This window comes from Sarcophilus harrisii, chromosome 1 (genome assembly GCF_902635505.1).
Source record: "Sarcophilus harrisii chromosome 1, mSarHar1.11, whole genome shotgun sequence".
Classification (NCBI taxonomy): domain Eukaryota; kingdom Metazoa; phylum Chordata; class Mammalia; order Dasyuromorphia; family Dasyuridae; genus Sarcophilus; species Sarcophilus harrisii.
In genome coordinates, this window is record NC_045426.1 from 116,220,092 (window position 1) to 116,234,151 (window position 14,060).

At 34.9% G+C, this 14,060-nt stretch overlaps 1 protein-coding gene across 1 annotated transcript in view; it reads left to right on the top strand.

Annotated features, from left to right (window-relative positions):
* Positions 1–14,060, top strand: part of GLDC (glycine decarboxylase) — a 104,025-nt gene that overhangs the window by 49,405 nt on the left and 40,560 nt on the right. Inside the window, exons 11-15 of the mRNA XM_003762139.4 lie at positions 1,606–1,686; positions 6,152–6,249; positions 7,219–7,303; positions 7,439–7,480; positions 9,808–9,950. Of these exons, the coding sequence (XP_003762187.1) occupies positions 1,606–1,686; positions 6,152–6,249; positions 7,219–7,303; positions 7,439–7,480; positions 9,808–9,950 (449 nt within the window). The remainder of the gene's footprint in view (positions 1–1,605; positions 1,687–6,151; positions 6,250–7,218; positions 7,304–7,438; positions 7,481–9,807; positions 9,951–14,060) is intronic.

The window sequence follows — 14,060 nt, forward strand, 5'->3', positions numbered from 1 at the left end:
TCTAGCTTTGAGAGCCACTTTTATATTCCTTTGTGGCTGTGTTACCCTAAGTAAGTCATTTAACTTTTCTTATTTCAGGGACCTCATCTATAGAATGAAGATAATAACAGTTGTTAAAATAGTTGTTAAAAAAAAACTTTTGAGTCATGTCTGATTCCCCCCCCATTTGGGTTTTTTTTTGGGCAGAGATCAACTGGAATGATTTGCCATTTCCTTCTCTAGCTCATTTTACAGATGAGACAAACTGAGGCAAACAGGATTAATTGACTTGCCCAGAGTTCCACAGCTAGTAAGTATCTGAGACCAGATCTGAACTCGGGAAAATGAGCTTTCCATTGTGCCACCCAAATGCCTTGCTTGACAAAGTTGTTGGTATCAAATGAGATAACATACATGATGATCCTTGCAAAAACCTTAAAGTACTTTGTAAATATTATTATTTTGTGGTAGTAGTTAATAGTAGTACTAGTAGCAGTCACAGCAATAGCAGCAGCAGGAACAGTAGTAGTAGTAATAAACAGCGGTAGCAGCAGCAGTAGTAGTTGTAGCAGCAACAGTAGTAGTAGTAGTAGTAGTAGTAGTAACAGTAGCAGTAACAGTAACAGTAGTAGTCATAGTAATACTAGCAGGAGCAATAGCAGCAATAGCAAAAACAGCAGTAATAGTAACAGTAATATTAGTACTAGTTGTAATTATTGCTGTCTTAATCTATTTTCATGATCAGAGATGGAACATCAGTCTGCTGTACCATTCTTATTCTTAGATACTCTCCTTCAAGGCTGCATTTCCCCCCCCATTTTAGGGGAAAGAGTATCAGATTTTGGATTAGAAGAACTGCGTTCTAATTCTGACTTTTCAATTTGCTAACTGAATTTGGGCAAGTCACTTAATCTCTCTAAATTGTAGGAGAAGAATAAGGGAACAACCCCATCCTATATCCTGGAGCCAAAGCAAGATTAGAATTAGAATTAACATAAGAAGGAAGGTGATCTTTGACACAGTGCATCCAGACTTCCACTTCTCACCATGAGAAGAGGAGAGAGGCCATGGGGGTGGAGAATGGTCAGAACAGAACATTCCATCATTTGTCTCCAGCTATCATCAAAGTCTAGAATGACTCAGAACTCTGGGTATTGCCAGAGGAAATGATTTTGTGGGGCCAGCATCCCTCCAATAGTTTTTGTTGCCCTTTTTCTCATGGTGACATGTGTAGGCAGATGCCGTCTACTTTGAAGACCAACTAGATTAGAATAAATGGGGCAGTTGGGTCATAATGAAAGAGGCTGGATTTAGAGTGGGATGATTTGACTTGGAATATGATCTCTTCTAACTGGAAGTTGTGTGAGTTTTTAAACAAGTCACTGAACTTCTTTGGATTTTAATTTTTTAATCTTTAGAATGAGAGGATTCAACATTACTAGATGATCTCTAAGGATCTTTTAAGCTTTATATCTTTTGATGCCTTCTTAATTAGTTGTGTTCCATTAGGTTAACAAGAATAAGTTTTCCAACAATTTTTGGTTCATTTGGAGTTTCCCTAGAGGTCCTGGAATTCCAAATTAATTCTTTTTTTTTTTTTTTTTGTTTGTTTGTTTGGGCTTATAGCTTGGCATTTCCCTAGACGAAACAGTCACAGAAAAAGATCTGGATGATTTGTTGTGGATTTTTGGCTGTGAGTCCTCTGCGGTAAGTTAGATAAAAACTTAGATGCTAAAAATTCTCCTTTGGGATCAGACCACTGTGGCTAATAGCAGAGCATGTAAACTACGTTATAAGATAAAAAAGTAATTAAGCTGATGAGTCTCTGTTGGGAATATTCTTGCAAGAGTATGACTCCTTATAAATGATCACCTAGTTCAAATGAAAACAATAAGAGAAAATCAAAAGAATGAAAAAATAGAAGAAAATGTGGAATATCTCATTGGAAAAACAATTGATCTGAAAAAATATATCGAGGACAGATAATTTAAAGATCATAAGACTATTTCAAAACCATAATTAAAAGAAGAGCCCACTCATCATCTTTTAAGAAATTATCAAGGAAACCTGCACTGATATCTTAGGTTCAGAGGGCAAAATAGAAATGGAAAAAATTCATTGATCACTTTCTAAAAGAGAGCCTCAAATGAAAACTTGCAGGAATATTATAGCCAAATTCCAGAGCTCTCAGGTCAAAGAGAAAATATTGCAAGCAGCCAGTAAGAAACAATTCAAATATCATGGAACCATAGTGAGAATCACATAACATTTACCTTCTATTTTAAAGAAGCAAAGGACTTGGAATATGACATCCCAGAATGCAAAGAAACTAGAGCAATCTACCCAAAAAACTAATTTTAATCTTTCAGGGGGAAAATGGACATTTAATAAAAAATAGAAGACTTTCAAGCACTTCTAATGAAAATACCAGAGATAATTAGAAAATTTAACACTGAACCTCCTCACATGTCTCAATTGGCTAAGATGATAGGAAAAAGTAATGATAAAGGGGATGTGGGAAAACTGGACACTAATGCATTGTTGGTGGAGTTATGAAATGATTCGAGAATTCTGGAAAGCAATTTGAAACTATGCCTAAAGGGCTATAAAACTGGTCAATGCCATTACTGGGTCTGTAACCCAAGGAAATTATAAAGGAAGGAAAAGGACCCACATGTGCAAAAATGTTTGTAGCTGATTATGGGAGGCAGTAGGCAGAAGTAAAACAGACTTTTGAGGAGAGAGGACAAAAAGAGAGAAGGTTAAAGAGAAGGAAATAGGATAGTGGAAAATATGTAGTTAGTAATTATAACTGTGAATTTGAGTGAGATGAGCTTACCCATAAAATAAAAGTAGATAGCAGAATGGATTAGAATTATGTTGTTTATAAGAGACATATTTGAAACAGAAACACACACAAAGAATTAAACTAAAAGGCTGAAACAGAATTTATTACTAACAATTTAAGAAAAAAGGCAGAGTAGCAACTTTTATCTTGGACAAAGCAAAAGCAGAAAGAGACCTAATTAAAAGAGGTGATCAGAGAAAATAAAGGTAAAGGAAAATTAAAGGCTAAGAGATACCATAGACAATTGAACAATATCCAAATTTTTTATAAGTTTCTTTGAGAAAGGCTTCATTTCTTAAATATAAAGGGCAAATTTGATAAATAGAGCCATTCCTTAAATAATAAATGGATAAAGGATATGAACAGGCAGTTTTCAGAAGAAAAATCAAAGCTATCTATAATCATATGAAAAAAATGCTCTAAATCATTGTTGAATATAGAAATGCAAATTAAAATAGTTTTGTGGTACCTTACACCTATCAGAAATGACAAATCCTGGAGGGGATGAGAGAAAATAAGGACATTTATAAACTGTTGGTGGAGTTATGAACTGGTCCAAATGTTCTGGAGAACAATTTGGGACTATAAAAATATTCATATCCTTTGACCTAGCAATACCACTATAAAGTTTATATCCCAAAGAGATCAACGGAAAAGGAAAAGGATTTGTATGTGCAAAAATACTCCTAACAGCTCTTTTTGTGATAGCTGAGAATTAGAAATTGAGAGAATGCCCATCAACTGGAAAATGACTAAACAAGTTGTGGCAAATTATTATTATGGAGTACTATTGTGCTATAAAAAAGTGATGATATAAAAGGGATGAGTTCAGAAAAAAGACCTATGTAAACTGATACAAAATGAAGTAAGAAGAATCAAGAGATCACTGTGCACAATAACAGCATTATTATTATTATCATTATTAATTTTATTATTATAGCTTTTTATATACAAAATATATTCATGGGTAATTTTTTCAACATTGACCCTTGCAAAAACTTCTGTTCCAGCTTTTCCCCTTCTTCCCTTCACCCCCTCCCTTAGATGGCAGGTTGTCCCTTATATGTTAAATATGTTAAAGTGTATGTTAAATATATATGTATATGTATAAATATGTATACATATTTGTACAGTTATCTTGTTGCACAGGAAAGATCGGATTTAGAAAGAAGGTAAAAATAACCTGAGAAGAAAAAAACAAAAAGGCAAAGAAACAATAACAGAAAGAGTGGAAATATTATGTTGTGGTCCACACTCATTTCCCAGTGTTCTTTCTCTGGGTGTAGCTGGTAACAGCAATATCATAATGATCAATTGTGAAAGACTTAACTACTTTGATCGTGATGAAAAAATACTGTCCACCTCCAGAGAGAGAAATGATGAGTTCAGAGTGCAAATGGAATTTTCTGGCTTTCTTTTGTGGTATGGATATATGGAAATATATTTGCATGATAATTGATGTCATTTGCTTGCCTTCTCAGTAGGTGGAAGAGAGTGGGAGGGAGGGAGAGTTTTTTTTTTTTTTTTTTTTTAATGCTTGCTTTAAAATAATAAATTTATTTTTAACCAAGTTTTTAAAAGTGGATTGTGTTGCCTCAGGGACAGTGAGCTCCCCTTCTTGGAGGTCATCCAGGGGCTTTATAATCACTTGTCAGCTTGCTGTAGAAGGGGCTGGGGCTCAGATATGGGCCAAACTAAATGGCCTCTGAGTTTCTTTCTGGTTCTAAGGTTGTGATTCAGTTTCTTTCTTATGGCTTGGCTTTTAAATTGTGAGCATCTCCAGAATCTGGCTTGAATTTGGTTCATTGCCAGAAGATGTCAGTAATTCCTCATGGTATTTTGACCTTTTTGTGTGTATTTATCACATTCTTTCTCATATCCATTTGTGTATATGTCGTTTCTTTCCTATTAAATATACAAACTTCTTAAAGGCAAGAACCATATCTTCCTTTTTTGTCCTAAGGAGTGCCTATTGTAGTGCCTCAGATGAGGTGCTCAATAAATAATTATCGAATAATATGAAAATAACTTATATTTTTCCATATAATTGTATAGTTCTTATTCTTGCCCCTATCTGTTGGAAAGGGGCAGAATGAAATCCTTTTCAGACGTTTCCTATATCCTCTTTGGTTTAAAGGTTTGACCTTTTTTCCAGTCACCACCTTCTCTTTTTTAATCCTTTTCATCTCTCCTTTCTCCCTCTCTACCTCTCTCCCTCCTTCCCTTCCTCTTCCTTCTCTTCCTCCCTCTCCTTCTCTCTGTCCCTCTCCTTCTCTTTCATTCTGTTTCTCTCCCTCTGTTCCTTTCTCTCTCTGCCTCTTTGTCTTTCTCTGTCTCTCTCTCTTTCTTTCTCTCTGTCTCTGTTTCTCTCTTTCTGCTTCTATCTCTCTCCTTATTAGCTGCATGGTGGTAAAATAATTAGCCTTCTTTTTACTCTAGGGAAAATAAATAATAGGCTTCAGATTAATGTGGTCACTTTCCTTATTTTATGGAGTTTATATTAGAAGAAGAATTATTAATTAGTAACATTTAAATTTAATCTTAATAATTCAGTGCCTACAGTTAGGAAAATTTCTAACATTCAGACAAAGGTTTAGCTCTCGGCCTTAATTTAGATTTTGCTTAACTCTAACTTTTAGCCATTTTATGTTTAAGGAAAAAATAAGGATAATAAATTTTTATGTAAAATAGGTGAGCAGAGGATATTACAGTGTCTATAAGTGAACAGGCTCAGAAAGAAGAATCTGGGGAAAAAGCAGATTTGTTTTTGGAATTTCCCTCAGTCCTTGAAAAGCTGATTACCGTAGTTTTAGCCCAAGTCTTCCGTTCTAAGATATAGAATCCAATAGCCTTTGGGGGCTACATCTCAGCCCTCCTTTGAGTCTCTTTTTTCAGATTCTTTTGATTTCCTTTATTTATTTTTGCATATTGGCTCATGCCACAGATTTTTGCTTAAGTACTGGTTATGGCTGGGGATGCTGTCTCCCCACTGTTGTTGCTGCTTGGTTCTTGGAGCCTATATTCTTTCCCATTTAGTCCATGTTTTGTAGGCTGTAGCCTTCTCAGGAAAGTTCTCACAATCTAAATGACTATTGTTGAATTTTATCTAGTGATTATTTCCCTTGGTAAGTCAAATTAATGGTAACATTTGTGTTGTCTGCCATCTAACTTCATAGGAATTGCTAAAATAATGTTGAATAAAAAACATAATCTGTCTCAGAAACTTGACTTTCATACATCATTAAGACCAGATAGTTCTATGAAAGATGTTTATTTTTTTCCCCTTTTCTTATCTAATCCACAACAACTTTTCTCTTGTTATAGGAACTAGTTGCTGAGAGCATGGGAGAAGAGAAGAAGGGTATCTTAAGGACTCCATTTAAAAGAACCAGTCCATTCCTGACACATCAAGTGTTTAACAGGTTAATATAACTTCCTTGACATCTTCATTTTGCATTGTGCAAGTACTTTCAATTTAGACTACTTTCGATTGCAGCTGACATTCTTTTTAGTTGTTTATAGGCAATTACTGATCTTTATCAGTAAGATCAGTAATTACTGATCTTTAAAAGTATACTCTTCTTTTTCCAGCAGAGTATTTCTTTGCTTAACAATATAGGGGCCACAGTTTAGCAAATCCTAGAAGTATGCCAAGACAGCAAGAAGTAGAGTATTAGCTTCAGAAATCTGGTAAACTATTAACCTCACATTCCCACAACCATTCTTCTTTACCTGCTCCCAAATTTCATGATTTTTTCCTTCTTATGTCAATCATCAGTAATAATCCATTCCAAACCTCAAGCCAATAATCCCTCAGGAGTTATTCTATTTCAGAGCTCCCTTCTCCTAGAGCGAGGGTCTTTAATCTGGAGCCCATGACTTCATTCTAAAAATACTTTGATATGTATATTTCAATATTCCTTTTTAATCCAGTGCACTTTATGTTACACATTTAAAACATCATCTTTAGAATGGGTTCAACTGTCTGCCAAAGGGATCCCAGACACACACAAAAAAATAGGAACCCCTGTCCTAGAGTAGTAATATGTTGTAAGATCTCATATGTATGTAGGTTTATCAATTCTCCTTCTCACTATGTCCTTGTAAATATAAATATTATTTCCACTATTTTACAAATGAGGAAAATGAGGCAACTCTGTGATTTCTCAGTTTTTAACTCAGCTGGTATACAATGAAGCTGGAGTTTAAGCCCCCATTTTCCACACCTAACTTCAGCAGTCTGTTGATTATGTCATGAAGCCTTCCTGTTGTGTTGTCTGATGCCAAATCTGATAAATTTGGGGAATAGTTGTTACATCTTAGCATCTTTTAGAAGGCTCTATGTTTAGAACCCATTTGGTTCTGAACATGGATTCTGTGTTCTCTCACAGCTATCAGTCGGAAACTAATATTGTCCGCTACATGAAGAAACTGGAGAACAAAGATATTTCTCTCGTCCACAGCATGATTCCTCTGGTAGATATAACTTTCTCTGTTGTTTTTCTTGGCTTGTTCTCAGTCTCACACTATAGGTGGGATAAAGGGTAGATGGGAGGAATTAAGAACAATAATAATGATGCTTTTTTTTGTGGGGGGGGTTATTTCTTAAAGGGATCCTGTACAATGAAGCTCAACAGTTCATCTGAACTTGCAGTAAGTAGATCAGTTTCATTAAGTGACTATTTATTGAGACATCTTGTATTGCAATGGCTTATAAGCCCATAGTAGTCTACCCTCTGCATTATAACTGCTTACAAATCCTTTACAACAAGTGTTCTCAACTTCGGGTCCATGAAGTTGCATTTTAAAATTTGTAATCTTGTTAATTTTCAAAACACATGCATAATCTTCAACATTCACTCTTGCAAAACCCTGTGTTACAATTTTTTTCTCTCTTCCTTCCCCCCACCCTCCTCCTCAGACAATCCAATATATGTTAAACTTGATTTCCACAACTATCTTGCTGTACAAGAAAAATCAGATCAAAAAGGAAAAAAATGAGAAAGCAAAATGCAAGCAAACAATAAAAAAGTGAAAATACTATGTTGTGATCCATACTTGGTCCCTATATCCTTCTCTCTGGGTGCAGATGGCTCTCTTCATCACAAAGACCATTGGAACTGGCCTGAATCACCTTACTGTTGAAAAGAGCCAGTCCATCAAAACTGATCATTGTTCACTGATCATTGAATTTCTTGTGGCTGTGTATAATGTTCTCTTAGTTCTACTCATTTCACTTAGTCTCAGTTCATGTAAGTCTCTCCAGGATTTTCTGAAGTTATCCTGTTCATCATTTCTTATAGAACAATAATATTCCATAACATTCATATACCATAATTTATTTAGTCATTCCCCAATTGATGGGCATCCACTCAGTTTCCAGTTCCTTGCCACTACAAAGAGACCTGCCACAAACATTTTTGCACATGTGGATCCCTTTCTCTCTGAGATCTCTTTGGGATATAAAGCCAGTAGACACACTGATGAATCAAAAGGTATACACAGTTTGATGGCCCTTTGAGCATACATGAACTTGCTTTTAAAATTTTAATATTTAATATAAAATTTTAAAATTTTGATAACTATATTTCAATATAATAAGTTTCCTTTGTAATCTTACACATTTTACTTTATACATTTAAAAACTTTTTCTGAGAAAGGGTTCATAGACTTTACCAGCCTGCCCAGGGGTCCAGGACATAATGAAAGTGAAGAAACCTTGCTTTACAATGATTTGGGAGTCATTTTTAAAAAATTGTATTTTTTTTCAATTTCACATAAAGATAGTTTTCAACATTCATTTTTAATAAGATTTTGGATTACATATTTTTCTCTCCCTTCTATTCTCCTCTTCCAAGACAGTAAAGAATCTAATACAGATTATACATGTACAATTATGTTAAACCTATTTCCATATTAGTCATGTTGAAGAATCAAAACAAAAGGGACAAACCATGAGAAAGAGAAAACAACCACTCTCCTCCCCCCAAAAAGAAAATATTATGCTTTGGTCTGCTCTCAGACTTCCATAGTTCCATAGCATGGAACATAGTTCCATAGTTCTGGATGAGGATTCCATTTTCTGGCATGAGTTGTTTGGAATTGTCTTGGATCATTATATTGCTGAAAAGATTTAGTTGATCATCACACATTGTTGCTGTTGCTGTGTACAATAGACTCCTGGTTCTGCTCACTTCATTCAGCATTAGAAGGATATAGAAATCATTTGGGGATATTATTCCATTGTTGCAAAGCTTTAGGGTTCAGTTTTGTGAGAATGAAGTTCAGAAGAAGTAAAACCTTAAATAAATATTATTTGGCACCTGCCAAAGGCAGGCACCCTCCTGCCTTTTCCTCAATTTTTTTTACTTGCCTTGTTAAAGGTTTTGATTTTACAAATATATATTCATTAATTCCAAGAATTATCAAGAATTGTAAAGCTTCCTATCTGAATATATCAAGAGAGCAATTTGATTTGAGACTACACACACACACATATATATAAACTATCTCATCAAAAGTGTTATATATATAAACTATCTCATCAAAAGTGTTTGCATTATCTGCTCTTTTATCTATAAGCATTGTAATAAAAAACAGTTTTTAGAGGTGGGGAAGCTTCCTTCAATTTATTGATTTAATAAATGGTATGATAAATATGTTATAATAATTACATGTTACAATATTTTATTATTACAATAATTTATATTCATTGTAAATGTATAATAAATATACATTCAGGTAGATCTTAGTGTAAGCAGAGAGAATAGGATGTGTACTGGTAGGTAGTTTCCTGGTTTGGGGCTTTGTTTCTTTGCTACAGAGAAGATAAAAAACTGCCTTATTTTTGACCTGTTGTTTATGGGTGCTTGGGTACACATCTTTCCATTCCTACAAAGACAGAAAATTTTCACGTATGTGTATATAAACTTTAAACAGAATGTTAACTTACTTGTGTTTTCTCCTCTCTTCCTCTTCAGCCAATTACTTGGAAAGAATTTGCCAATATTCATCCTTTTGTGCCTCTAGACCAAGCTCAAGGTTATCAGCAACTTTTCCGAGAGCTGGAGAAGGATTTGTGTGAACTCACAGGCTATGACAGAATTTCCTTACAACCTAACAGGTAATTAGATTTTCCCTTCCTCATGTCGGTGATATGATTCGAGAATAAGAACCCAGTTTAGAAGACTGTCATTTGGTTTGTACTTGGCAAGTCAACAATAGTAACATCTAGCAATTATATTATTTAATTTCTATCAACCCTATAACAATAAATCATAGAAAAGGTTCCAATAAACCTGTTGAGATTAGTGGTTGAGAATTAGGGTGGGGAATCCCCTCTGCTCAGTGAAAGAATTCGCAAACCTGAAATCTGTTTGTTTGGCAAAAAGGATTTTTAGAAGCCAGCTTTACTAGGAAGACAGACTTCTTAGCAACAAAAGATCCTGTCAGGGAATTAACAAAGATTAACACTGAGAAGAAAATATCTTCACAGTGGGCAAAAGTCCTGGCAGGCAGCTGTGCTAAGGAGAGAGCTTCCTTGGCAAAGCAAATTCCTGTTTCAGACTTCTGCAAAGACTTGGGGTTCAGAATTGTCTTTTATTAGCTTTCTGAGGCTTGGGCTTCCATTCAAAATTGAATGAGATTCCTTCAATGTTGTCAATGCCTGGGGCTTAGATCTCTAATAGAAAAGAGATCACTTATCTTAGGAGTTGAGCTACTGAGAGTAGTCTCAGACTAATCTTCAACTCAATAGAGGGTGTGACCACATCTCTGGCCAGATAACTGGGTGTTGTCTGGGAAAGGTAGGCTTTTCCCAGGGGAGAGTTTGAGACCCCAATCACCCTTCTTTTTCAGATTAAAGGAGACAGTTTCAGGGTTCACCTCCGTCCAATCCATGCCAGTAGAGGGAATTTCCAATAACAGTGAAATCACAGATCCATTTTCATCCTTCTATTCTCATTGCACCTTCAGTTCTGTCATTTGTAGTTAGTTGTAGGGAGTTGTTAAAGGAAGAGACATATTTGAATTGGATGATAGCTAGTTTTTAGATTGTGGTCTTTTGATCTTAATAAAGGGTTTTCCCTTTGTGGTATAGTGGAGAAAATACCTCATTTGGATGCAAGAAGACTGAGATTTTTATTCTGCCTCTAAGCCTTATTTAGCAGAGTGATTATGGACAAGTCTGACCATGGACACTGAGCTTCTTGATTCCTGGATCTTTAATATGGTGACAATGCTTGCAGTGCCTACTTCACAAGACAATTGTGAGGCTTTAATGAATTAATGTCTGTAAGACACTTTGCCAACCTTTGCATGCTAGACAAATGGCAACTATTAATAGAGTACTTTAGCAATGTTACAAGAAAAGAAATTTATCATTGTTATCCCATTTTTTACAATAAAGAATAAAGAAATTGAGGTTAAAAGAGGTTAAATGTTTTGATCATTTAACTAGTGCTGGAGTCAGGATTTGAATTGAGTCCTCTTGAGTTCCTGTCCTGCTGTTATTTTCTGTACCCCATTCTTCTAACATCAATAATCCAGGAGAGAGTTCTGGCTCTCCCAACATCTATCTGTGTGAGGGGCTTCAGTTCTCTTTTCTGCAAAATGAGAAAGGCCCATTATCTGATCCCTCTGTTTTCCCTACCGTTTTGTGTGACTCAGATGTTCTGGATTTATGATTTGAAATTTCAGATCACCTAGGAAGAAGTTTTTCTTGCATGGAAGTGAGCATGGAAGTTATCAATGTATGATGCCTTAGATCCTTCTTGTCATGTAGGCAATTCTAGCTCAATTGCCATGCTATTAGGCAATGAATGAATTTCCTTATTGAACATTATCTTGGATAGCAGAATAGTTCAGTAAAGTCAAAGATTCAGATGGAAGGAGCTAGAAAAATGGCTTTGTGTTCTACTTTTCCTCACATGGCTAGTACAGTGGTAAACATGAAACTTAGAACCTAGGCATCTACCTGTCTCCTATAACTGATTGTTTATCTTTTTTTTTTTTTTTTTTTTTGCAAGATATAGTGGGGAACAATGTTATTCTTTCCCCCATGTTTCTTGTTTTTATTTTAAAATTTTAAAAATTTCAATTTCAAATTCTCTTCTTCCCTAACTTATAATTTGTTTTTGCTCTGCGAGCTGCTATGAATTTTTTTGTACATTTTCCCTTTTTTTTTTTTTGAAGTTCTTGATATTCATGTCAAATAGTGGTGTTAGGTCAAAGATGATATGCATGAATTTATAGCCTTTGGGGTACAGATCATATCTTTTGATCATTTATCAATTGGGGCATTGCTCTTATTTTCTATAACTGAAAATGGCATTTATGATAATTAGATTAGTTCTTATTATATAAAATTATATAATATAATATAATATTAATATTAATATATTATTATATAAAATTAGTTGTTTTTTTAACCACAACCTTGGGAGGTAGGGAGTAGGAGTATTGTGATCTGTTTTAGAGAGGACATTTAATAAAGCTAGCAAGTGTCAAATCTGGAGTTTACCCTACCCCAAGTCTTTTGTCCTCATCATTAAAAAAGGAAGGATTAAAAATTTTTCCTGCATATGTACCAAAAATAAAACAAAACAAAACAAAAAAAAACAAATGAAGAAACTTTGCCCTCTAGTGGTTAAATATGGACACATCTTTAGTACCCTATTGGAATAGAGACCTCAATGTAGCCATTGACTTAGGACCGGCTTGTTTATGGCCAGATATTTTATTCTTTCATAGAATCACAGGGTTGGTATTATTCTGCATCCTATTAGACAGGAACCAGGAGAACTTTACTCCCTTCTTAATCTTGCCATTCTGTTTCTCTGAGCTTCCTTCTCATTATTTTTATGATTTGGAGATGGAAATGGGATTCATCATCTCTCTCCCACATGGAGGTGATAAAAGTTGATTAGGTGACATTTTGTAGTAGTATGAGCCTTCTTTTTGATGAAAATGAAAGAGTGGGGAGTAGGATAGTCATTGAATTAGAAGTTAGAGCTGAAAGAATGTTTGAGATGATCTAGTTCAACTTCCTAATTGTAAGGAGAAATTGAGGCCCATAGAGGTTAAGTGGCTTGGTCAAGATTATAGAGGTAGTGAGTAATGGGATAATTAAACACCAAAGATTTATTTTAAAACTACTACAATGTGCAAAGAACTGGGCTTTAGAGATAAAAAGACGAAAATCAAATAATCTCTCTAGTAAAGGGATAAACAGATGCACAAATAAATATAAAGAAAATGGAGCATTGTTATCTGTGGTATCAGGAAGGTCTTCACAGAGGAAGTTGAACCTGAGATACTGAAAAGCAGATTTGAAAAGAAGGCATGGAGAAGAGAAGAAGTTGTGAGAATGTACAGAGAAAATAAGAGTATTGAATTAACATTAAATGGTATAGTTTGACTCGGACTTAGACAAATAGGTAGAGAATGAAATGATATAAATATAGAGAGAAGCATATTGTGGAGTAAACTCAAATGCCTGTCCTAAGGCCATGTGAGAGGTGATAATATTTGAACTAAGGTTGGGGTTGTATAAGTGACTATAAGACAAATATGAGATATGTTGCAGAGGAAGAATCAACAAGGGTTGACAACTACCTGGATATAATTGGTAAGAGAGACAAAAGAAATAAATATATTTCCAAGGTTGTAAGACTGGGTGGCTAGAAAAATGGTGGTTCTTCTGCCATCAATGATCACTCATTTCGAGTTGAATGGCATTATTCTTAGAGGTCCATTTTATATTTTTGCATTCATCCTCCATAATCTATCCTTGCAACTATCTTATGTACATGTATTTAACATTTGAAATAACTGGTGACTTCCCTGTGTGTCTTTATCAGTCATCAATAAAACTATAAATTGAGCCCTGATTTGTACCATTTTCCAGTTTCCCATTTGTAAATGCTCACATTGAGAATTTAACAATCAGCTCTCACAAATTGGTATAAGAGGACTCCAATATACCTCTGGACTCACTTTAGAGAAAATCCCTTTTCTGCTCATTAGAATTGTTTCTCTCTCTGTTTTTGTTTTTGTTTTGTTTTGTTTCTTTTTAAAAGTCTTATTCATCCTGGCTAAAACTCTAGGGCTGAATTTAATCCATGGTTTCCTATTTTTCCTTTTTCAGAACCTTAGATATCTGCTCTCACTAAATCTAAGGCACACACACACACACACACACACACACACACACATGCATGCACACACACATCAT